The 27,214-nt window shown below is 41.1% G+C and overlaps 1 protein-coding gene across 1 annotated transcript in view; it reads left to right on the top strand.

Moving 5' to 3' along the window:
* The window catches only part of TMEM131L (transmembrane 131 like), a gene marked incomplete in the record, with an annotated part of 682,792 nt that overhangs the window by 539,704 nt on the left and 115,874 nt on the right, over positions 1–27,214 (top strand). The window contains 2 exon segments of the mRNA XM_053703753.1: positions 13,142–13,767; positions 15,076–15,227. Coding sequence (XP_053559728.1) covers positions 13,142–13,767; positions 15,076–15,227 — 778 coding nt within the window.

Below are 27,214 nucleotides of genomic sequence, written 5' to 3' on the forward strand. Positions count from 1 at the left end.
TGAAGCATTAGGCACATACTGTGAAAATTTCAAGAGATTTGGTTCATTTTTCACCGTTTTGTAAAATTGTGTGCGCTTTTTATTTCTTAAAGGCACAGTACCGTTTATTTCAATTTGTGTTTTTTATTGATTAAAGTGTTTTCCAAGCCTGCTTGTGTATTATACTAATCTGTTAAACATGTCTGACACTAAGGAAAGGCCTTGTTCTATGTGTTCAAAAGCCATGGTGGAACCCCCACTCAAAATGTGTCCCAAGTGCACTAATGTGTCTATACACTTTAAAGATCATATTGTGTCACTTAAAAATGTAGCCCTAGATGATTCTTTGACTGAAGGTAATGAGGATAGTCCGCCTTCCTCTCCCCATGTGTCATCACCAGTTACGCCCGCTCAAGCGATACCTAGTACCTCTAATGCATTGGCACCTATTACATTGCAACAACTAGCGACAGTCATGGATAATTTCCTTGCGGCCTTTCTATCCAAACTGCCAGTTTTCCCTAAAAAGAGCGATAGCTCTGTTTTAAGAACAGATGAGGAGCAGTCGGAAGCTTTGGGAGGTTTATCTGATGTACCCTCACAACACTCTGAAGTAGGGGCGAAGGATGTGATGTCTGAGGGAGAAATTTCTGACTCAGGAAAGGTTTTTCAGTGGGCAGAATCAGATTCACTAGCGTTTAAATTTAAATTGGAACACCTCCGCGTACTGCTTAGGGAGGTTTTATCAACTCTGGATGATTGTGACCCTATGGTGGTCCCAGAGAAATTGTGTAAAATGGACAAATATCTAGAAGTCCCTGTATACACTGATGCGTTTCCGATCCCTAAGAGGGTGGCGGATATTGTTGCTAGGGAGTGGGAGAGACCAGGTGTACCCTTTGTTCCCCCCCCCCCCCCTATCTTTAAGAAAATGTTCCCCATAACTGATGGCAGACGGTCCCTAAGGTAGAGGGGGCTGTTTCGACACTAGCCAAGCGCACAACCATCCCAATTGAAGACAGTTGTGCTTTTAAAGATCCTATGGATAAAAAGTTAGAAGGTTTACTAAAGAAAATATTTGTTCAACAAGGTTTCCTTCTCCAACCGATTGCCTGCATTATTCCTGTAACAACTGCAGCGGCTTTTTGGTTTGAGGCTCTGGAGTCGCTCCAGAGGGAGACTTCATTTGACGAAGTCATGGATAGAATGAATGCTCTAAAACTGGCTAATTCTTTTATCACAGATGCCGCTTTGCAATTAGCCAAGTTAGCGGCAAAAAATTCTGGTTTCGCCATTATGGCGCGCAGAGCGCTTTGGCTCAAGTCATGGTCGGCCGACGTGTCGTCCAAATCAAAATTACTAAATATTCCTTTCAAGGGAAAGACCCTTTTTGGGCCCGAGTTGAAAGAGATTATTTCGGTTATCACCGGGGGAAAGGGCCATGCTCTCCCGCAAGATAGGACTTTTAAGGCTAAAAACAAGGCTAATTTTCGTTCCTTTCGCAACTTCAGGAGCGGTCCTGCTTCAACCTCTGCAACCGCAAAGCAAGAGGGTAACGCTTCACATCCCAAGGCAACCTGGAAGCCTTTGCAGGGCTGGAATAAGGGTAAACAGGCCAAGAAGCCTGCAGCTGCTACTAAGACAGCATGAAGGGGTAGCCCCCGATCCGGGACCGGATCTGGTAGGGGGCAGACTCTCTCTCTTCGCTCAGGCTTGGGCGAGAGATGTTCCCGATCCCTGGGCATTAGAGATCGTTACTCAGGGATATCTTCTAGAATTCAAGGACTCCCCTCCAAGGGGAAGGTTCCAGATTTCTCGTCTGTCTACAGACCAGACAAAGAAAGAGGCGTTCTTACGCTGTGTAGAAGATCTACTCAAGATGGGAGTGATATATCCAGTCCCAATTACAGAACAAGGACTGGGTTTTTACTCAAACCTGTTTGTGGTTCCCAAAAAGGAAGGAACTTTCAGGCCAATCCTGGATCTAAAAATTCTAAACAAGTTCCTCAGAGTTCCATCATTCAAGATGGAGACCATTCGAACAATCTTACCTATGATCCAGGAAGGTCAATATATGACTACCGTGGATCTAAAGGATGCGTACCTACATATTCCTACCCACAAAGATCATCATCAGTTCCTAAGGTTCGCCTTTCTGGACAAGCATTACCAGTTCGTGGCCCTTCCCTTCGGGTTGGCCACCGCTCCCAGAATTTTCACAAAAGTGCTAGGGTCCCTTCTGGCGGTACTAAGACCGCGGGGCATTGCAGTAGCACCTTATCTGGACGACATCTTAATACAGGCGTCGTCTTTTCCCAGAGCCAAGGCTCATACGGAGATTGTTCTGGCCTTTCTAAGGTCTCACGGGTGGAAGGTGAACATCGAAAAAAGTTCTCTGTCCCCGCTCACAAGGGTTCCCTTTCTGGGAACATTAATAGACTCGGTAGAAATGAAAATATTTCTGACAGAGGTCAGAAAGTTAAGGCTTTTAACTACTTTTGCTCGAATACATCTCAGACCACTGCAACTGTGCATGCTCAAACAGTGGAAAGGAGATTATGCAGATTTGTCTCCTCAAATACAACTGGACCAGAAGACCAGAGATTCTCTTCTCTGGTGGTTGTCTCAGGATCACCTGTCTCAGGGAATGTGCTTCCGCAGACCGGAGTGGATCATTGTAACGACCAACGCCAGTCTGTTAGGCTGGGGTGCGGTCTGGGACTCCCTGAAAGCTCAGGGCCTATGTTCTCGAGAAGAGTCTCTTCTCCCGATAAACATTTTGGAACTGAGAGCGATATTCAACACGCTTCAGGCATGGCCTCAACTAGCGGCGGCCAAATTCATCAGATTTCAGTCGGACAACATCACGACTGTAGCGTACATCAATCATCAGAGGGGAACAAAGAGTTCCCTAGCGATGAAGGAAGTAACCAAAATAATCAGGTGGGCGGAGGATCAGTCCTGCCATCCATCTGCAATTCACATCCCAGGAGTAGACAACTGGGAGGCGGATTTTCTAAGTCGTCAGACTTTTCACCCGGGGGAGTGGGAACTCCACCTGGAGGTTTTTGCTCAGCTGACCCAGCTATGGGGCATTCCAGAATTGGATCTGATGGCGTCCCGTCAGAACACCAAACTTCCTCTCTACGGATCCAGGTCCAGAGACCCCAAGGCGGCATTGATAGATGCTCTAGTAGCGCCTTGGTCCTTCAATCTGGCTTATGTCTTTCCACCGTTTCACCTTCTCCCTCGTCTGGTAGCCAGAATCAAACAGGAGAAGGCTTCGGTAAGTCTGATAGCGCCTGCGTGGCCACGCAGGACTTGGTATGCAGACCTAGTGGACATGTCATCTGTCCCACCATGGACACTGCCAACGAGGCAGGATCTTCTAATACAGGGTCCATTCAAGCATCCAAATCTAGTTTCTCTGCGGCTGACTGCTTGGAGATTGAACGCTTAATTCTATCTAAGCGTGGTTTCTCTGAATCAGTTATAGATACTCTGATCCAGGCCAGAAAGCCTGTCACCAGGAAAATTTACCATAAGATATGGCGGAAATATCTGTGTTGGTGTGAATCCAAGGGTTACTCGTGGAGTAAGATTAAGATTCCAAGGATATTGTCTTTTCTCCAAGAAGGATTGCAGAAAGGTTTGTCAGCTAGTTCCTTAAAGGGACAGATATCTGCTCTGTCTATCCTTTTACACAAGCGTCTGGCAGAGGTACCAGACGTTCAAGCGTTTGCTCAGGCTTTAGTCAGAATCAAGCCTGTCTATAAACCTGTGGCTCCGCCATGGAGTCTAAATTTAGTTCTTTCAGTTCTTCAAGGAGTTCCGTTTTAACCTTTACATTCCATAGATATTAAGTTATTATCTTGGAAAGTTTTGTTTTTGGTAGCTATATCTTCTGCTCGAAGAGTTTCAGAATTGTCTGCTTTGCAGTGTAATTCACCCTATCTGGTGTTCCATGCAGATAAGGTAGTTTTGCGTACCAAACCTGGTTTTCTTCCTAAAGTTGTTTCTAATAGGAATATTAACCAGGAAATCATTGTTCCTTCCCTGTGTCCTAATCCATCTTCAAAGAAGGAACGGCTTTTACACAATCTTGATGTGGTTCGTGCCTTAAAATTCTATTTACAAGCAACTAAAGATTTCAGACAAACATCATCCTTGTTTGTTGTCTATTCTGGTAAGAGGAGAGGTCAGAAAGCGACTGCTACCTCTCTTTCCTTCTGGCTGAAGAGCATCATCCGATTGGCTTATGAGACTGCTGGGCAGCAGCCTCCTGAACGAATTACAGCTCATTCCACCAGAGCTTTGGCTTCCACGTGGGCTTTCAAGAATGAGGCTTCTCTTGAACAGATTTGTAAGGCAGCGACTTGGTCTTCACTGCATACTTTTGCCAAATTTTACAAATTCGATACTTTTGCTTCTTCGGAGGCTATTTTTGAGAGAGAGGTTTTACAAGCAGTGGTGCCTTCCGTTTAGGTTACCTGTCTTGTTCCCTCCCTTCATCCGTGTCCTAAAGCTTTGGTATTGGTATCCCACAAGTAAGGATGAATCCATGGACTGGAAACACCTTGCAAGAGAAAACAGAATTTATGCTTACCTGATAAATTACTTTCTCTTGCGGTGTATCCAGTCCACGGCCCGCCCTGGCAATTAAGTCAGGTTAAAAAATTTTGTTTAAATTACAGTCACCACTGCACCCTATGGGTTTATTCTTTTCTCCTAACCTTTGGTCGAATGACTGGGGGGGGAGCTATATGGACAGCTCTGCTGTGTGCTCTCATTGCCACTTCCTGTAGGGAATGAGAATATCCCACAAGTAAGGATGAATCCGTGGACTGGATACACCGCAAGAGAAAGTAATTTATCAGGTAAGCATAAATTCTGTTTTTTTATTTCATGATTCAGACAGAGCATGTAGTTTTAAGCAACTTTCTAATTTAATCCTATTATGAATTTTTCTTCGTTTTTTATCTTTATTTGAAAAACCAGGAATGAAAGCTTTGGAGCCAGCCTATTTTTGGTTCAGTACCCTAGATAGCATTTGCTGATTGGTGGCTACATTTAGCCATCTAATCAGCAAGCACAACCCAGGTGCTGAACCTTAAATGGGCCGGCTCCAAAGCTTTTGGGTTTAGTATCCCTTTAAGTATCAGATATCTGCCCTTTCAGTTCTGCTGCACAAAAAGTTGGTTTGTTTGCCAGATGTTCAGGAATTTGATCAGGCAATTGCTATCATTAGATCTGTTTTCAAACCTGTTGTTCCTCTATGGAGCCTTTACCTTGTTCTTAGAGTTCTTCAGCATGCTCTGTTTGAGCCTTGGAAAGTGATCTTTTTGTTGGCTATTTCCCCTGCTCATAGAGTGTCAGAACTATCTGCTCTACAGTGTGAAACACCTTATTTGGTGTTCCATTCCAATAAAGCTGTACTGAGGATGAAGCTGGGGTTTTAACCTACGGTCATTTCAACCCATAATATCAACCAGGAGATTGTTGATCATCTTCCTTATTTGTCCTGTAATCTGGTAATCACAAAGGGCAGAAAGCCTCCGCTATTACTCTTCTAGGTACGAAGTCTAATTTGCGTGACTTACACAGAAGTGGGTCAGCAGCCTCCATCCCGGATAATGGCACATTCTACCCGTCCAGTGTCTACTTCTTGGGCCTTTAAGACTGAGGCTTTAGTTGAACAGATTTCCAAGGCTTCTACCTGGTCTTACTTTCACAATATTCTACAGATTTTGCCTTAACAGCAGCTTTTTTTTGGAGAAGAGTTCTACAAGCGGTGGTGCCTAGTTAGGACTGCCTTCCCTACTTTCCCTCCCTAGTATTCGTGTACTCCACAGCTTTGGTATTGTTTCCCCACATGTTATGAATGTTTTTGTGGACTCTTATTAGAAGAAAAATATAATTTATGCTTACCTGATAAATTAATTTCCTTCTTGGCACTGAGAGTTCACAAATCCACCCAGAACCTGTGAAGTGGCTGCAGTCTTGGCACCTCTTTACGCTTTGTTTGTCTCTACTTTTCCTTATCCAGCTTGAACTACTGAGAGGGTATGGGAAGTGGAAGGGATACTAAATTGTTCTGTTTGGGGTGTCTTTGCCTCCACCTGGTGGCCAGGTGAGGTATTTCTCACAGGTTATGAATGTTTTCGTGGACTCTCACTGACAAGAAGGAAATTAATTTATCAAGTAAGCATAAATTATATTTCTTTCATGTAATTGGCAAGAGTCCATGAGCTAGTGACATATGGGATATACAATCCTACCAGGAGGGGCAAAGTTTCCCAAACCTCAAAATGCCTATAAATACACCCCTCACCACACCCACAATTCAGTTTTACAAACTTTGCCTCCTATGGAGGTGGTGAAGTAAGTTTGTGGTAAGATTTCTACATTGATATGCGCTTCTCAGCATTGTTGAAGCCTGATTCCTCTCAGAGTACAGCGAATGTCAGAGGGACGCAAAGGGAGTATCACTTATTTGAATATGATGATTTCCCTAACGGGGGTCTATTTCATAGGTTCTCTGTTATCGGTCGTAGAGAGTCATCTCCTACCTCCCTTTTCAGATCAACAATATACTCTCAATTTACCATTACCTCTACTAATAACTGTTTTAGTACTGGTTTGGCTATCTGTTATATGTGGATGGGTGTCTTTTGGTAAGTATGTTTTTTATTACTTAAGACACCTCAGCTATGGTTTGGCACTTTATGCATTTATATAAAGTTATAAATATATGTATTGTACTTATATTTGCCTTGAGTCAGGTTCATGTATGTCCTTCAGCAGACTGTCAGTTTCATATTTGGGGAATTTAAACATTTTAAGAAATTTTTTCTTACCTGGGGTTTAGTCTCTTTTAATTGACTACTTCTTGCTATTGCGGGTGTGTCAAATGCTAAACTTTATTGCGTCATTCTTGTCGCGAAAATATTTTTGGCGCGACAAAATACATTTATGACGCAACTTTCACACGGCGGCGTCATTAGTGACGCAAGTGTGTCATTTACGGTTATTTTTGGCGCCAAAAAGGTTTACGTTACGTTGTGCGTCATACTTGGCGCCAAATTTATTTCAGTATTTCAATACCCCATTGATGTTTGCCTCTTGCTTTTCGCTATCAGAGGCCTATGCTTTTGCATTTTTTCCCATTCCTGAAACTGTCATATAAGGAAATAAATTATTTTGCTTTATATGTTGTTTTTTCTCTTACATTGAGCAAGATGTCCCAATCTGATCCTGTCTCAGAAGTTTCTGCTGTAACATTGCTGCCTGACATCGGTTCTACCAAAGTTAAGTGCATTTGTTGTAAAAGTGTAGAAATTATTTCACCAAATGTCATTTGTAATAGTTGTCATGATAAACTTTTACATGCAGATAGTGTTTCCATCATTAATAGTACATTGCCAGTTGCAGTTCCTTCAACTTCCAATGTGCATGATATACCTGTAAATTTTAAAGAATTTGTTTCTGATTCTATTTTGAAGGCTTTGTCTGCATTTCCACCTTCTAATAAACGTAAAAGGTCTTTTAAAACTTCACATTTAGCTGATGAAATTTCAAATGACCAACAACATAAAAATTTATCCTCTGATGAGGATCTATCTGATTCAGAAGATCCTTCCTCAGACATTGACACTGACAAATCTACTTATTTATTTAAAATAGAGTATATGCGTTCTTTATTAAAAAGAAGTGTTAATTACTTTGGATATTGAGGTAACCAGTGCTATTGATGTTCAGTCTAATAAACGTTTAAATGCTGTTTTTAAACCTCCTTTGGTTTCCCCAGGGGTTTTTCCTATTCCTGAGGCTATTTCTGATATGATTTCTAGGGAATGGAATAAGCCAGGTACTTCTTTTATTCCTTCTTCAAGGTTTAAAAAATTGTATCCTTTACCAGCAAAATCTATAGAGTTTTGGGAAAATATCCCCAAAGTTGATGGGGCTATTTCTACTCTTGCTAAACGTACCACTATTCCTATGGAAGGTAGTACTTCCTTTAAGGATCCTTTAGATAGGAAGCTTGAATTTTATCTAAGGAAGGCCTATTTATATTCAGGTCATCTTCTCAGACCTGCTATTTCTTTGGCTGATGTTGCGGCTGCCTCAACTTTTTGGTTGGAGAATTTAGCGCGACGAGAATTGGATCCTGACATATCTAGCATTACTCGCTTACTGCAACATGCTAATCATTTTATTTGTGATGCCATTTTTTATATTATCAAAATTGATGTTAGATCCATGTTTCTAGCTGTATTAGCTAGAAGAGCTTTGTGTCTTAAATCTTGGAATGCTGATATGACATCTAAATCTAGATTACTATCTCTTTCTTTCCAAGGTAATAATTTTTTTGGTTCTCAGTTGGATTCTATTATTTCAACTATCACTGGAGGAAAATGAGTTTTTCTGCCTCAGAATAAGGAACAAAAACTCAATCCTCCTCCCAAGGAATCAAATTGGAATAAATCCAAGCCATTTAGGAAACCAAAGTCAGCCCCTAAGTCCGCATGAAGGTGCAGCCCTCATTCCAGCTCAGCTGGTAGGGGGCAGATTGAGGTTTTTCAAGGATTTTTGGATAAGATCTGTCCAAAATCATTGGATTCAGAGCATTGTCTCTCAAGGGTATCGAATAGGATTCAAAGTAAGACCTCCTGTGAGAAGATTTTTTTTCTCACGTATCCCTGTAAATCCAGTAAAAGCTCAGGCTTTTCTGAAGTGTGTTTCAGACCTGGAGTCTTCAGGGGTAATTATGCCAGTTCCTCCTCAGGAACAAGGTTTGGGGTTTTATTCAAACCTATTCATTGTACCAAAGAAAGAAAATTTATTCAGACCAGTTCTGGATCTGAAAATTTTGAATTGTTATGTAAGAGTACCAACTTTGAAGATGGTGACTATAAGGACTATTCTCCCATTTGTTCAGCAAGGACATTATATGTCCAGAATAGACTTGCAGGATGCATACCTTCATATTCTGATTCATCCAGAACACTATCAGTTTCTGAGATTCTCTTTTCTAGACAAGCATTACCAATTTGTTGCTCTTCCATTTGGCCTAGCAACAGCTCCAAGAATCTTTTCAAAGGTTCTGGGTGCCCTATTATCTATAATCGGAGAACAGGTTATTGCGGTGTTTCCTTATTTGGACGATATCTTGGTACTAGCTCAGTCTTTACATACTGCAGAATCTCACACAAATCAACTAGTGTTGTTTCTTCGGAAACATGGTTGGAGGATCAATTTACCAAAAAGTTTCTTGATTCCTCAGACAAGGGTCACCTTTTTAGGCTTCCAGATAGATTCAGTGTCCATGACCCTGTCTCTAACAGACAAGAGACGTTTAAAATTGGTCACAGCATGCCGGCACCTTCAGTCTCAGTCATTCCCTTCAGTGGCTATGTGCATGGAAGTTTTAGGTCTCATGACTGCAGCAATATCCTTTGCTCGTTTTCACATGAGACCTCTACAGCTTTGCATGCTGAATCAATGGTGCAGGGATTATACAAAGATTACACAATTAATATCCTTGAATCCCAATGTACGACACTCTCTGACATGGTGGATAGATCACTATCGTTTGGTTCAAGTGGCTTCTTTTGTTCGGCCAACCTGGACTGTGATCTCAACAGATGCAAGTCTTTCAGGTTGGGGAGCTGTTTGGGGATCTCAGACAGCACAAGGGGTTTGGAAATCTCAAGAGGCGAGATTACCAATAAATATTTTAGAACTCCGTGCAATTCTCACGGCTCTTCAGTTCTGGCCTCTGCTAAAGAGAGAACCGTTCATTTGTTTTCAGACAGACAATATCACAACTGTGGCTTATGTCAATCATCAGGGTGGGACTCACAGTCCCCAAGCTATGAAAGAAGTATCTTGGATACTTGCTTGGGCGGAATCCAGCTCCTGTCTAATCTCTGCGGTGCATATCCCAGGTGTAGACAATTGGGAGGCGGATTATCTCAGCCGCCAGACTTTACATCCAGGGGAGTGGTCTCTCCATCCAGATGTGTTTTCTCGGATTGTTCAGATGTGGGGTCTTCCAGAGATAGATCTCATGGCCTCTCATCTAAACAAGAAACTTCCCAGATACCTGTCCAGGTCCAGGGATGTTCAGGCGGAAGCAGTGGATGCAGTGACACTTCCTTGGTGTTATCATCCTGCTTACATCTTCCCGCCTCTAGTTCTCCTTCCAAGAGTGATCTCCAAAATCATCATGGAACAGTCTTTTGTGTTGCTGGTGGCTCCAGCATGGCCACACAGGTTTTGGTATGCGGATCTGGTTCGGATGTCCAGTTGCCCGCCTTGGCCACTTCCATTAAGCCTGCCGTTACGGCCGGACCTACTATCTCAAGGTCCGTTTTTCCATCAGGGTCTCAAATCATTAAATTTGAAGGTATGGAAATTGAACGCTTAGTTCTAAGTCATAGAGGTTTCTCTGACTCAGTGATTAATACTTTGTTAGAAGCTCGTAAATCCATCTCTAGGAAGATTTATTATAGAGTTTGGAAGACTTACATTTCATGGTGCTCTTCTCATAAATTCTCCTGGCATTCTTTTAGAATTCCTAGAATTTTACAGTTCCTTCAGGATGGTTTGGATAAGGGTTTGTCTGCAAGTTCCTTGAAAGGACAAATCTCCGCTCTTTCTATTTTATTTCACAGAAAGATTGCTATACTTCCTGATATTCACTGTTTTGTACAGGCTTTAGTTTGTGTTAAGCCTGTCATTAAATCAATTTCTCCTCCTTGGAGTCTTAATTTGGTTCTGAAGGCTTTACAGGCTCCTCCATTTGAGCCTATGCATTCTTTGGACATTAAGCTACTTTCTTGGAAAGTGTTGTTCCTTTTGGCTATCTCTTCTGCTAGAAGAGTTTCTGAGCTATCTGCTCTTTCTTGTGAGTCTCCTTTTCTGATTTTTCATCAGGATAAGGCAGTTTTGCGGACTTCTTTTCAATTTTTACCTAAGGTTGTGAATTCTAACAACATTAGTAGAGAAATTGTTGTCCCTTCCTTATGTTCTAATCCTAAGAATTCTTTGGAGAGATCCTTACATTCTTTGGATGTGGTAAGAGCTTTGAAATATTATGTGGAAGCAACTAAAGATTTCAGGAAGACTTCCAGTCTATTTGTTTTATTTTCTGGTCCTAGGAAAGGTCAGAAGGCTTCTGCTATTTCCTTGGCTTCTTGGTTGAAACTTTTGATTCATGAAGCTTATTTGGAGTCGGGTCAGGCCCCACCTCAGAGAATTACAGCTCATACTACTAGATCAGTCTCCACTTTGTGGGCTTTTAAGAATGAAGCTTCAGTTGATCAGATTTGCAAAGCGGCGACTTGGTCCCCTTTACATACATTTACTAAATTCTACCGTTTTGATGTATTTGCTTCTTCGGAAGCAGTTTTTGGTAGAAACGTTCTTCAAGCAGCTGTTTCAGTTTGATTCTTCTGCTTTTGATTTAAGTTTTTTTCTTTCAAAAATGAAAATAAACTTATTTTTTTGGGTTGTGGATTAATTTTTTCAGCGAAATATGGCTGTTTTTATTTTTATTCCCTCCCTCTCTAGTGACTCTTGAGTGGAAGACTCCACATCTTGGGTATTGATATCCCATATGTCACTAGCTCATGGACTCTTGCCAATTACATGAAAGAAAACATAATTTATGTAAGAACTTACCTGATAAATTAATTTCTTTCATATTGGCAAGTGTCCATGAGGCCCACCCTTTTTATGGTGGTTATGATTTTTTTGTATAAAGCACAATTATTTCCAAATTTCCTTTGTTGATGCTTTCTACTCCTTCTTTATCACCCCACTGCTTGGCTATTCGTTAAACTGAATTGTGGGTGTGGTGAGGGGTGTATTTATAGGCATTTTGAGGTTTGGGAAACTTTGCCCCTCCTGGTAGGATTGTATATCCCATATGTCACTAGCTCATGGACTCTTGCCAATATGAAAGAAATGAATTTATCAGGTAAGTTCTTACATAAATTATGTTTTTTATGCTTTTAATTGGTCTACAAAATCTGCCGATCAAGATGTTACTTAGTAATGAATATTTTGACCCCACTTAAAGTGGCAGTATACTCCAACACAAATATGGGCTATTTAAAAAAAGTTTTAGATGTAGATAATCTTTGCAATATACATGCATTAGCTATTTTGCTGTTAACACTGCTAAAAATGAGAAAAACCTTGAAATGTTTTCATTGCATATGCATACGTATGTAATACAAACACTAATTAGAGAGCAGTGTGTGAGAAGTTCAGCTCTGGTGACTGTAGAGGCTAATTAAATGTAAAAGTAATGGTCAGGAGGGATATTAAGAAGCCAACACAGCTGAGTGAGTGTAGGCTGCGCTGTGTAGATCATTACAGCTCTTCTAATTTTTACTCAAAAAGCTGCCTTTAGTAGCACATTACACACCTTGCTCCAACATGAGGGAGCCAGGGATGTCAGCTAGTGACTGCCTGTCTGTATGCAAACTAGTTAGGGAGTGAGGGGAAAACTCCAGCTCTGTAATTAGTGTGTAGTATGTACTTATGCATATGCAATGAAAACACTGCAAGGTATTTCTCACTTGTAGCAGCTACATAGGTAATACATGTATATTGCAAACATTATCTACATCTAAAGCTATATTTGTTTTTGAGTATACTGCCCGTTTAAATTAATCATACTTTCTCTGCTAGGCATAAACACTGAACTTCGAGTATGTTTAGTTGATATAGAATATGGTGTTAATTTACTATATCACTATATTACTATATATATGAAATATTAAACAGTGAACACCAACATGTGTGGGGTTTTTTTTTTTTTTTGCACTAATATAAAAGTATTGTTTAAAAACCTATTCCTGCTCTCCTGTAACCTTTACAAACCTTAGAGCAGAACTTGGGTACCCCACCCAACAGACAAAGAAGAGCGTGCTCCCTTGATTGGCTGTACTGTTTGAGTTCTGACAAGTGAATAGAAAGGCTTTACATCTAGGTGCTAAACTACAGTTTACAATGTGTTCTGAAAAGTTTGCAGGCCAGTTGGAACTTGTTTTTGGTTGCTGCCCTTTCAATGTAGATGTGAAGTAATTGAATCTCTTCTTCTTTTTCTAAATTATATTTGTATACTTTATTTTCTCTAATTACAATGCAGGAGCAGCTGTAAGACATTCACAGACTCGTCTAATCCTCCAGATAAAGGGAAAGGAAAAGGCTTTCTATCAGTAGCTGCTCCCCCAAACAGAAGCCAGAATGCATCCAAAAGAGGTCCTGCCACATACAGCCATTCTCAAAAGAAGCACAAATGTTCTGTTATTTACAGCATAAAGCAGAAACCAAACAGCACAAACAGTCCCACTGTATCGTGTGATACAGGCCAACAGCAAACTTCAGACACACAGCCTCCCACACCAACAAAGGATCTAAATTGCAATGAAGAACTTGTTACAAAGTGGACAGACTTTAAATCTGCAGACTGCACTGATATGGATACCCAAAAGCACTTAACCAACTCAGACACTGTTTTGAGCAAAGTGGAATCTGCACTGCAAAATCTCCTTCTCCCACAAAGGACTGCAAATGAAAGCACTTTAAAGGAGGAGCCATTGATATGTATGTTTCCTATGGAAACAAACCCTAAAACTTCAGAAGCTTTATCTGAGCCCAAACAGCAGGACTTTTGTGTGCTTCCTGTCTCTAGCAAAGTATGTGAAAATCACTTAGTAAGGAATGTATCTCCTCGACAGAATGAATCTCAAACTATCTCTAGGAAGATGGAGGGTAAAAAAAGTTCATTTTATTTAAAAAATTTTTTTTTTATTTTGTACTTTACATGTTACTAACCAATTTTTACTAATGTCAGTTTCTCAAACTCTGCTGGAATGTGCTAAACCATTGGGTACTCTATTTTATGGGTACTCAGATAGTGGTTTGGAAAGTAGAAATCATTTATTTTTTTATTATAGTAGGAGCTTTAGTGAATCCTGGTAGTTTATTAAATGTTCATGTGGAGCTGTTTTCTGTTTAAAGTAAAGCGTAAAGAGGGTTCCATATCTGCATTTTATTTTGGGAAATACTCCTTAAGATACCTATGCTATGTATGCACACAGTGCTAATTTGTTACACAGGATGTCATGACCCAATGGTATTACATGGATAGATTTTATTCAGGGTCAGCAAACAAAAATTAATATAATTTGCTACTGAACAGCATTTTAAGCCACATCGGTGTATATAATACTTTAGGAAAAAGTTTACTTTGGAACAGGGGTTGGTTAATCAAGATTGCTTTTAATTGGTCTACAAAATCTGCCCAGAATTGTATATGTGGCTCAGTTTTCTTTGATCAGATAGTGAGAGTCCATGAGTCATAGCATGTATGAAATTCCTCCCCTGACCACTAGAAGTAGAAAAAACACTCCAACACACCAGAGCTTCCCCCACTCCCCATGATCCATTTGAACCAATGCATGGTTTAGACCTTCACTTTATCCTGGAAGGTTCTTTTTATTCTAGAACAGTTGCTACTACCTGGGCATTTTGTAATGAGGCTTATATTGATCAGATCTCCAGGGCATCTACTTGGTCTTCTTTGCACACTCAAGTTTTATCACTTTGATGTGTGTGCTTCTTCAGACTTTGCTTTTGGTAAGTGCAACACTCTAAGATCTTTGTAAATCCAGGTCTTAGTGTGTTGTACTTTCCTATCTGGGAGAGCACCTTCTTAAGGCAGGTTACATTACAATGCATTTTGTTTTTAATTTTTTTTTCTTCTGGTTACTTTTTCATTCAAAAAATAGGATGTGGTTTGTTCTTTAAATGGAGTCTATAATGGCCTGTTACATATTGATATGTCTTGTGGTATTCTGAGGTTTACATATCACAGCCACCATTTCTGTTACACACATTGGGGCAACTTCATATCTCCTTATTTACGTATAAATTACAGGACACACCTGTTCTATATCCCACAATTGTTAGTGACATTTGTAAATAAAATTATTATATATTAAGTTGCTTCACGTTTCAAGGGCTTTTTAAGAAAAATAAATAAAACAAACATTCAAACAACCACTTTCTTTATTTTAGACCATGAGATACAGCCATCTTCTAGCACATGCAGAGAAAATGTTGGCGAAATGAAAAAGCAATCCTCCAGAGACATTACAAATGATAAAATTCATTGCAATGCACCCAGAGAAGAGAGAGCTTCTGGAAAATCAGAAGTGTCTTTAGCAAAGGTTGGTGTTTTTGAAACCTGTGTGTGTGTATATGTATGTTTATTTTTTATATATATATATATATATATATATATATATATATATATATATATATATATATATATATATATATATATATATATATATATCCAAACAATTTCCAGTTCAGCCCACCAAGAGGCAACAGCCTGGGTGCAAATATGAGTGATATAAGTAAACAAAATCAGATGCACTCTCAGGTCTTCCACAAAAATCTTTAATGGAACGTTTTCGGGGTTCACAACCCCTTCATCAGCATCAACATATAATCAAATATCACACAATTTATAGTGTTTCAAACAGTGTCTCACCAAACAAGTGTTACTCCAAAAAGTGCACCAAATATCGAGTGTGGAACGCATCTTGCGTTCCACTGTGATCATGCCTACCGGAAGTGATGTTATCTCACTTCCGGTTTCGCGGCATGACAATATTAAGCATACAAGCAGTGTTATGTATTGTGCCTTTATACATTCACTTTTACACAATCTAGTGTAATATGAGCTTCAATATGTAAGTGCAAAAAGTACCTTTTGGTATATAAAGAGTCTGCCTTAGATCGCTTTGTTATTATCTCTGATCGGCAGGTTGAGTGTAGTAGTGTAAACAAGTCGTCATAGCAACTGTAACTATGGTTATGATACAAACCCAAATTCGTGTCTCAACACAGTGATAAATTGCTTAGTGTAGCAAGCATATATAAGTGACAGTAAGTACTAAACATTCTAAGTCACATTCATGCATAGGTGTGCGCAGTAGTATATGTACATAGATAGATATAAAATAAAATAAAAAGTGGCGATTCTTGCTATACTTGTTATCAATACACCATCAAGTATTATTCTAGTATTTGGGACATAGCTTAGCTGTGTGACACATTGTGGTATACATCCAAAAGGTGGGATCATGAATATTGACATGATCAAATATACTTTCCCTTATTCCAGCATGATAATCTAGGTCTCTATGTGAGTTCACTATATTATTAAGTGAATATCTCTATTGGGCTAAATATCTGTACCATACCACAAATATACAGATAAATAGATTACTGATTTATTTACAGCTTTTGGGTACTTATATAAAAAGTTGTGCCCAATTAATTATAGTACATCACCAATCTATCCATATGTTTACTGGAAAACATAACAGAATAATGTTGCAAATTGATTCAGTGGATGTATAGCCTGCAAAGAGTCCACCTATTATTTTGCAGTCATTCTACATCTTTATATGTATTGATAACAAGTATAGCAAGAATCGCCACTTTTTATTTTATTTTATATCTATCTATGTACATATACTACTGCGCACACCTATGCATGAATGTGACTTAGAATGTTTAGTACTTACTGTCACTTATATATGCTTGCTACACTAAGCAATTTATCACTGTGTTGAGACACGAATTTGGGTTTGTATCATAACCATAGCTATAGTTGCTATGACGACTTGTTTACACTACTACACTCAACCTGACGATCAGAGCTAATAACATAGCGATCTAAGGCAGACTCTTTATATACCAAAAGGTACTTTTTGCACTTACATATTGAAGCTCATATTACACTAGATTGTGTAAAAGTGAATGTATAAAGGCACAATACATAACACTGCTTGTATGCTTAATATTGTCATGCCGCGAAACCGGAAGTGAGATAACATCACTTCCGGTAGGCATGATCACAGTGGAACGCAAGATGCGTTCCACACTCGATATTTGGCGCACTTTTTGGAGTAACACTTGTTTGGTGAGACACTGTTTGAAACACTATAAATTGTGTGATATTTGATTATATGTTGATGCTGATGAAGGGGTTGTGAACCCCGAAAACGTTCCATTAAAGATTTTTGTGGAAGACCTGAGAGTGCATCTGATTTTGTTTACTATATATATATGTGTGTATGTAACTATATTTATGCAAGTGAATTATGTTCTGTAATGTAAAGTGGCCTGTTGTCCTCAGTTAATATTTATACAATTTGTTATGTTGTCTTAGAACCTATGTACATGCAGGGAATGGCTGACTATAGTTGTAAACTTTCTTCTATAAATGTAAGACGAGTCCACGGATTCATCCTTTACTTGTGGGATATTATCCTTCCCTACAGGAAGTGGCAAAGAACACCACAGCAGAGCTGTCTATATAGCTCCTCCCTTAGCTCTACCCCCCAGTCATTCTCTTTGCCTACTCTCAGTACTAGGAAGGGTAAAGTGAAAGAGGTGATAAAATATTAGTTTTTAATTTCTTCAAGCAAGAGTTTGATATTTCTCCAACATAGGTGTGTCCGGTCCACGGCGTCATCCTTACTTGTGGGATATTCTCTTCCCCAACAGGAAATGGCAAAGAGCCCAGCAAAGCTGGTCACATGATCCCTCCTAGGCTCCGCCTACCCCAGTCATTCTCTTTGCCGTTGTACAGGCAACATCTCCACGGAGATGGCTTAGAGTTTTTTAGTGTTTAACTGTAGTTTTTATTATTCAATCAAGAGTTTGTTATTTTGAAATAGTGCTGGTATGTACTATTTACTCAGAAACAGAAAAGAGATGAAGATTTCTGTTTGTATGAGGAAAATGATTTTAGCAACCGTCACTAAAATCCATGGCTGTTCCAGACAGGACTGTTGAGAGCAATTAACTTCAGTTGGGGGAACAGTGTGCAGTCTCTTGCTGCTTGAGGTATGACACATTCTAACAAGACGATGTAATGCTGGAAGCTGTCATTTTCCCTATGGGATCCGGTAAGCCATGTTTATTCTGCAAGTAAATAAGGGCTTCACAAGGGCTTATTAAGACTGTAGACTTTTTCTGGGCTAAATCGATTCATTATTAACACATATTTAGCCTTGAGGAATCATTTTATCTGGGTATTTTGATATAATAATATCGGCAGGCACTGTATTAGACACCTTATTCTTTAGGGGCTTTCCCAAAGCATAAGCAGAGCCTCATTTTCGCGCCGGTGTTGCGCACTTGTTTTTGAGAGGCATGGCATGCAGTCGCATGTGAGAGGAGCTCTGATACTTAGAAAAGACTTCTGAAGGCGTCATTTGGTATCGTATTCCCCTTTGGGCTTGGTTGGGTCTCAGCAAAGCAGATACCAGGGACTGTAAGGGGGTTAAAGTTCAAAACGGCTCCGGTTCCGTTATTTTAAGGGTTAAAGCTTCCAAATTTGGTGTGCAATACTTTTAAGGCTTTAAGACACTGTGGTGAAAATTTGGTGAATTTTGAACAATTCCTTCATGTTTTTTCGCAATTGCAGTAATAAAGTGTGTCCAGTTTAAAATTTAAAGTGACAGTAACGGTTTTATTTTAAAACGTTTTTTTGTACTTTGTTATCAAGTTTATGCCTGTTTAACATGTCTGAACTACCAGATAGACTGTGTTCTGAATGTGGGGAAGCCAGAATTCCTATTCATTTAAATAAATGTGATTTATGTGATAATGACAATGATGCCCAAGATGATTCCTCAAGTGAGGGGAGTAAGCATGGTACTGCATCATTCCCTCCTTCGTCTACACGAGTCTTGCCCACTCAGGAGGCCCCTAGTACATCTAGCGCGCCAATACTCCTTACTATGCAACAATTAACGGCTGTAATGGATAATTCTGTCAAAAACATTTTAGCCAAAATGAACACTTATCAGCGTAAGCGCGGCTGCTCTGTTTTAGATACTGAAGAGCATGACGACGCTGATAATAATATTTCCGAAGGGCCCCTAACCCAGTCTGATGGGGCCAGGGAGGTTTTGTCTGAGGGAGAAATTACTGATACAGGGAACATTTCTCAACAGGCTGAACCTGATGTGATTGCATTTAAATTTAAGTTGGAACATCTCCGCATTCTGCTTAAGGAGGTATTATCCACTTTGGATGATTGTGACAAGTTGGTCATCCCAGAGAAACTATGTAAAATGGACAAGTTCCTAGAGGTGCCGGGGCTCCCAGAAGCTTTTCCTATACCCAAGCGGGTGGCGGACATTGTTAACAAGGAATGGGAAAGGCCCGGTATTCCTTTCGTCCCTCCCCCCATATTTAAAAAATTGTTTCCTATGGTCGACCCCAGAAAGGACTTATGGCAGACAGTCCCCAAGGTCGAGGGAGCGGTTTCCACTTTAAACAAACGCACCACTATACCCATAGAGGATAGTTGTGCTTTCAAAGATCCTATGGATAAAAAAATTAGAAGGTTTGCTTAAAAAGATGTTTGTTCAGCAAGGTTACCTTCTACAACCAATTTCATGCATTGTCCCTGTCGCTACAGCCGCATGTTTCTGGTTCGATGATCTGATAAAGGCGGTCGATAGTGAGTCTCCTCCTTTTGAGGAGATTATGGACAGAATCAATGCTCTCAAATTGGCTAATTCTTTCACCCTAGACGCCACTTTGCAATTGGCTAGGTTAGCGGCTAAGAATTCTGGGTTTGCTATTGTGGCGCGCAGAGCGCTTTGGTTGAAATCTTGGTCGGCTGATGCGTCTTCCAAGAACAAGCTACTTAACATTCCTTTCAAGGGGAAAACGCTGTTTGGCCCTGACTTGAAAGAGATTATCTCTGATATCACTGGGGGTAAGGGCCACGCCCTTCCTCAGGATCGGCCTTTCAAGGCAAAAAATAAACCTAATTTTCGTCCCTTTCGTAGAAACGGACCAGCCCAAGGTGCTACGTCCTCTAAGCAAGAGGGTAATACTTCTCAAGCCAAGCCAGCTTGGAGACCAATGCAAGGCTGGAACAAGGGAAAGCAGGCCAAGAAACCTGCCACTGCTACCAAGACAGCATGAAATGTTGGCCCCCGATCCGGGACCGGATCTGGTGGGGGGCAGACTCTCTCTCTTCGCTCAGGCTTGGGCAAGAGATGTTCTGGATCCTTGGGCGCTAGAAATAGTCTCCCAAGGTTATCTTCTGGAATTCAAGGGACTTCCCCCAAGGGGGAGGTTCCACAGGTCTCAGTTGTCTTCAGACCACATAAAAAGACAGGCATTCTTACATTGTGTAGAAGACCTGTTAAAAATGGGAGTGATTCATCCTGTTCCATTAAGAGAACAAGGGATGGGGTTCTACTCCAATCTGTTCATAGTTCCCAAAAAAGAGGGAACGTTCAGACCAATCTTAGATCTCAAGATCTTAAACAAGTTTCTCAAGGTTCCATCGTTCAAGATGGAAACCATTCGAACTATTCTTCCTTCCATCCAGGAAGGTCAATTCATGACCACGGTGGATTTAAAGGATGCGTATCTACATATTCCTATCCACAAGGAACATCATCGGTTCCTAAGGTTCGCATTCCTGGACAAACATTACCAGTTCGTGGCGCTTCCTTTCGGATTAGCCACTGCTCCAAGGATTTTCACAAAAGTACTAGGGTCCCTTCTAGCTGTGCTAAGACCAAGGGGCATTGCTGTAGTACCTTACTTGGACGACATTCTGATTCAAGCGTCGTCCCTTCCTCAAGCAAAGGCTCACACGGACATTGTCCTGGCCTTTCTCAGATCTCACGGATGGAAAGTGAACGTGGAAAAGAGTTCTCTGTCCCCGTCAACAAGGGTTCCCTTCTTGGGAACAATAATAGACTCCTTAGAAATGAGGATTTTTCTGACAGAGGCCAGAAAAACAAAACTTCTAGACTCTTGTCGGATACTTCATTCCGTTCCTCTTCCTTCCATAGCTCAGTGCATGGAAGTGATCGGGTTGATGGTAGCGGCAATGGACATAGTTCCTTTTGCGCGCATTCATCTAAGACCATTACAACTGTGCATGCTCAGTCAGTGGAATGGGGACTATACAGACTTGTCTCCGAAGATACAAGTAAATCAGAGGACCAGAGACTCACTCCGTTGGTGGCTGTCCCTGGACAACCTGTCACAAGGGATGACATTCCGCAGACCAGAGTGGGTCATTGTCACGACCGACGCCAGTCTGATGGGCTGGGGCGCGGTCTGGGGATCCCTGAAAGCTCAGGGTCTTTGGTCTCGGGAAGAATCTCTTCTACCGATAAATATTCTGGAACTGAGAGCGATATTCAATGCTCTCAAGGCTTGGCCTCAGCTAGCGAGGGCCAAGTTCATACGGTTTCAATCAGACAACATGACAACTGTTGCGTACATCAACCATCAGGGGGGAACAAGGAGTTCCCTAGCGATGGAAGAAGTGACCAAAATCATTCTATGGGCGGAGTCTCACTCCTGCCACCTGTCTGCTATCCACATCCCAGGAGTGGAAAATTGGGAAGCGGATTTTCTGAGTCGTCAGACATTGCATCCGGGGGAGTGGGAACTCCATCCGGAAATCTTTGCCCAAGTCACTCAGCTGTGGGGCATTCCAGACATGGATCTGATGGCCTCTCGTCAGAACTTCAAAGTTCCTTGCTACGGGTCCAGATCCAGGGATCCCAAGGCGGCTCTAGTGGATGCACTAGTAGCACCTTGGACCTTCAAACTAGCTTATGTGTTCCCGCCGTTTCCTCTCATCCCCAGGCTGGTAGCCAGGATCAATCAGGAGAGGGCGTCGGTGATCTTGATAGCTCCTGCGTGGCCATGCAGGACTTGGTATGCAGATCTGGTGAATATGTCATCGGCTCCACCTTGGAAGCTACCTTTGAGACGAGACCTTCTTGTTCAGGGTCCGTTCGAACATCCGAATCTGGTTTCACTCCAGCTGACTGCTTGGAGATTGAACGCTTGATTTTATCGAAGCGAGGGTTCTCAGATTCTGTTATCGATACTCTTGTTCAGGCCAGAAAGCCTGTAACTAGAAAGATTTACCACAAAATTTGGAAAAAATATATCTGTTGGTGTGAATCTAAAGGATTCCCTTGGGACAAGGTTAAGATTCCTAGGATTCTATCCTTCCTTCAAGAAGGATTGGAAAAGGGATTATCTGCAAGTTCCCTGAAGGGACAGATTTCTGCCTTGTCGGTGTTACTTCACAAAAAACTGGCTGCTGTGCCAGATGTTCAAGCCTTTGTTCAGGCTCTGGTTAGAATTAAGCCTGTTTACAAACCTTTGACTCCTCCTTGGAGTCTCAATTTAGTTCTTTCAGTTCTTCAGGGGGTTCCGTTTGAACCCTTGCATTCCGTTGATATTAAGTTATTATCTTGGAAAGTTTTGTTTTTAGTTGCAATTTCTTCTGCCAGAAGAGTTTCAGAATTATCTGCTCTGCAGTGTTCTCCTCCTTATCTGGTGTTCCATGCAGATAAGGTGGTTTTACGTACTAAACCTGGTTTTCTTCCAAAAGTTGTTTCTAACAAAAACATTAACCAGGAGATTATCGTACCTTCTCTGTGTCCGAAACCAGTTTCAAAGAAGGAACGTTTGTTGCACAATTTGGATGTTGTTCGCGCTCTAAAATTCTATTTGGATGCTACAAAGGATTTTAGACAAACATCTTCCTTGTTTGTTGTTTATTCCGGTAAAAGGAGAGGTCAAAAAGCAACTTCTACCTCTCTCTCTTTTTGGATTAAAAGCATCATCAGATTGGCTTACGAGACTGCCGGACGGCAGCCTCCCGAAAGAATCACAGCTCATTCCACTAGGGCTGTGGCTTCCACTTGGGCCTTCAAGAACGAGGCTTCTGTTGATCAGATATGTAGGGCAGCGACTTGGTCTTCACTGCACACTTTTACCAAATTTTACAAGTTTGATACTTTTGCTTCTTCTGAGGCTATTTTTGGGAGAAAGGTTTTGCAAGCCGTGGTGCCTTCCATTTAGGTGACCTGATTTGCTCCCTCCCTTCATCCGTGTCCTAAAGCTTTGGTATTGGTTCCCACAAGTAAGGATGACGCCGTGGACCGGACACACCTATGTTGGAGAAAACAGAATTTATGTTTACCTGATAAATTACTTTCTCCAACGGTGTGTCCGGTCCACGGCCCGCCCTGGTTTTTTTTTTAATCAGGTCTGATAATTTATTTTCTTTAACTACAGTCACCACGGTACCATATGGTTTCTCCTATGCAAATATTCCTCCTTAACGTCGGTCGAATGACTGGGGTAGGCGGAGCCTAGGAGGGATCATGTGACCAGCTTTGCTGGGCTCTTTGCCATTTCCTGTTGGGGAAGAGAATATCCCACAAGTAAGGATGACGCCGTGGACCGGACACACCGTTGGAGAAAGTAATTTATCAGGTAAACATAAATTCTGTTTTTAAATGGTACCGGTTTGTACTATTTGCTCTCAGGCAGCAGATGGATGAAGACTGCTGCCCGGAGGATGATGATCTTAGCATTTGTAACTAAGGTCCATTGCTGTTCCCACAGAGGCTGAGGAGTACAGGAAACTTCAGTGTGAGGAACGGTTTCATGCTATGCAGCAATGAGGTATGTTCAGTCATATTTTTTCTGGAGAGACTGTGTATTTCAGAATGGCTGACATTATACCTAGGAGCGTAAGGGTAAGCAGTAATCCTAGAGCTAAAAGAAGGGCATTACTTAGCTTGCATATGGTGCCAATTACAAATATGGTTGACACTGAATGGCAAATGTTTGTGAGCAAACATTTTTTGTTTTGGGAGTGCTTGAACATTTTTGTGGGCAATAAACATTTTGGGCAACTTTATTAGGGTACACATGGCTTAATTTTCGGGTCTTAGAACCCACATTGCTAGTTATAACCGCTCTGGTGCGGTTCTTTAAGGCTAAGGAAACCTTGAGTGAGATGGGCGGGGCCTATTTTCGCGCCTCAGATGCGCAGTTAGTTTTGTCAGCAAGCTCTAACTCCTGAGGGCCCTGGTGTATGTTTTGGGCCAAATCGAAGCTTTTACCCCACACTTTCGATCCCTGAGGGCAGGTAGGGCCACAGCAGGGCTGTGGCAAGGTGCTGAGTTTTTTTTTTCCGGATCTCGGCCTATTTTCGATCCAGTTTGGAAATTAAGGGGTTAATTGTTAAAAAAAAATTTGTGGTGCAATCTTAACTACCTATAGTGTGTCTACATACAGAATTTTGAAAAATTTGGTGCATGTTTAGACTGTTTTGCAGAACGTGTATGCTTTTTTTCTCTTAAAGGCGCAGTACCGTTTTTTTTAAGATTGTTATTTTTTTCACTAAATAAAGTTTATTGCCCACAAAAGTGTTTTCATGCTTGTTTGTAGTCATTACTAGCCTGTTCAACATGTCTGACATTGAGGAAAGTCAATGTTCAATATGTTTAGAAGCCATTGTGGAACCTCCACTTAGAATGTGTCCCTCATGCACTGAAAGGTCAATAAATTGTAAAGAACATATTTTAGCTACTAAAAGTATGTCGCAGGATGATTCTCAGTCAGAGGAGAATCAGGTTATGCCGTCTAATTCTTTCACCCTGCAAGATATGGCCGCAGTTATGAATACTACCCTCACAGAGGTTTTATCTAAGCTGCATGGGTTGCAGGGGAAACGCAGCAGGTCTGGTGTGAGAACAAACGCTGAGCCCTCTGATGCTTTATTAGCCATATCCGATGTACCCTCACAATGTTCTGATGTGAGGGATTTGCTGGCTGAGGGAGAGATTTCTGATTTAGGAAATATATTCCCTCAAACAGATTTAGATATGACAGCTTTTAAATTTAAACTAGAACACCTCCGCTTATTGCTCAGGGAGGTTTTAGCGACTCTGGATGATTGTGACCCTATTGTAGTTTTAGAGAAATTGTGTAAAATGGACAAATTCCTAGAGGTTCCTGCCTACACTGATGTTTTCCGGTCCCTAAGAGGATTTCGGAAACTGTTACTAAGGAGTGGGATAGACCAGGTATTCGGTTCGCTCCCCCTCCTACTTTTAAGAAAATGTTTCCCATATCAGACGCCGTGCGGGACTTGTGGCAGACGGTCCCTAAGGTGGAGGGAGCTATTTCTACCCTGGCTAAGCGTACAACTATACCTATTGAGGACAGTTGTGCTTTCAAAGATCCTATGGATAAAAAATTAGAGGGTCTGCTGAAGAAAATATTTGTTCATCAAGGTTTTCTTCTCCAACCTATAGCGTGCTTCGTTCCTGTAACTACTGCAGCGTCCTTTTGGTTCGAGGCTCTGGAAGAGGCTCTTCAGGTTGAGACTCCATTAGAGGATATTCTGGATAGAATTAGGGCTCTCAAGCTTGCTAATTCTTTCATTACAGATGCCGCTTTTCAATTGGCTAAATTAGCGGCGAAGAATTCAGGTTTTGCCATTTCTCCAACATAGGTGTGTCCGGTCCACGGCGTCATCCTTACTTGTGGGATATTCTCTTCCCCAACAGGAAATGGCAAAGAGCCCAGCAAAGCTGGTCACATGATCCCTCCTAGGCTCCGCCTACCCCAGTCATTCTCTTTGCCGTTGTACAGGCAACATCTCCACGGAGATGGCTTAGAGTTTTTTAGTGTTTAACTGTAGTTTTTATTATTCAATCAAGAGTTTATTTTAAAATAGTGCTGGTATGTACTATTTACTCTGAAACAGAAAAGAGATGAAGATTTCTGTTTGTATGAGGAAAATGATTTTAGCAACCGTTACTAAAATCCATGGCTGTTCCACACAGGACTGTTGAGAGGAATTAACTTCAGTTGGGGGAACAGTGAGCAGTCTTTTGCTGCTTGAGGTATGACACATTCTAACAAGACGATGTAATGCTGGAAGCTGTCATTTTCCCTATGGGATCCGGTAAGCCATTTTTATTCAGACAGTAAATAAGGGCTTCACAAGGGCTTATTAAGACTGTAGACATTTTCTGGGCTAAATCGATCATATTTACACATATTTAGCCTTGAGGAATCATTTAATCTGGGTATTTTTTGTAAAATAATATCGGCAGGCACTGTTTTAGACACCTTATTCTATAGGGGCTTTCCCTAATCATAGTCAGAGCCTCATTTTCGCGCCGGTATGGCGCACTTGTTTTTGAGAACAGCATGACATGCAGCTGCATGTGTGTGGAGCTCTGATACATAGAAAAGTCTTTCTGAAGGCATCATTTGGTATCGTATTCCCCTTTGGGCTTGGTTGGGTCTCAGCAAAGCAGATCCCAGGGACTGTAAAGGGGTTAAATATAAAAACGGCTCCGGTTCCGTTATTTTAAGGGTTAAAGCTTCCAAATTTGGTGTGCAATACTTTTAAGGCTTTAAGACACTGTGGTGAAATTTTGGTGAATTTTGAACAATTCCTTCATACTTTTTCGCAATTGCAGTAATAAAGTGTGTTCAGTTTAAAATTTAAAGTGACAGTAACGGTTTTATTTTAAAACGTTTTTTGTGCTTTGTTATCAAGTTTATGCCTGTTTAACATGTCTGAACTACCAGATAGATTGTGTTCTGACTGTGGGGAAGCCAAGGTTCCTTCTCATTTAAATAGATGTGATTTATGTCATAAAAAATTTAGTAAAAATGATGCCCAAGATGATTCCTCAAGTGAGGGGAGTAAGCATGGTACTGCATCATCCCCTCCTTCGTCTACACCAGTCTTGCCCATACAGGAGGCCCCTAGTACATCTAGCGCGCCAATACTCCTTACTATGCAACAATTAACGGCTGTAATGGATAATTCTATCAAAAACATTTTAGCCAATATGCCCACTTATCAGCGAAAGCGCGACTGCTCTGTTTTAGAAAATACTGAAGAGCATGAGGACGCTGATGATATTGTTTCTGAAGGGCCCCTACACCAGTCTGAGGGGGCCAGGGAGGTTTTGTCTGAGGGAGAAATTTCAGATTCAGGAAAAATTTCTCAACAAGCTGAACCTGATGTGATTACTTTTAAATTTAAGTTGGAACATCTCCGCGCTCTGTTTAAGGAGGTGTTATCCAATTTGGATGATTGTGATTATCTGGTCATTCCAGAAACACTATGTAAAATGGACAAGTTCCTAGAGGCCCCGGGGCCCCCCGAAGCTTTTCCTATACCCAAGCGGGTGGCGTACATTGTTAATAAAGAATGGGACAGGCCCGGTATACCTTTCGTACCTCCCCCCATATTTAAAAAATTGTTTCCTATAGTCGACCCTAGAAAGGACTTATGGCAGACAGT

The sequence above is a fragment of the Bombina bombina genome, chromosome 2, assembly GCF_027579735.1.
Source record: "Bombina bombina isolate aBomBom1 chromosome 2, aBomBom1.pri, whole genome shotgun sequence".
NCBI classification, from domain to species: domain Eukaryota; kingdom Metazoa; phylum Chordata; class Amphibia; order Anura; family Bombinatoridae; genus Bombina; species Bombina bombina.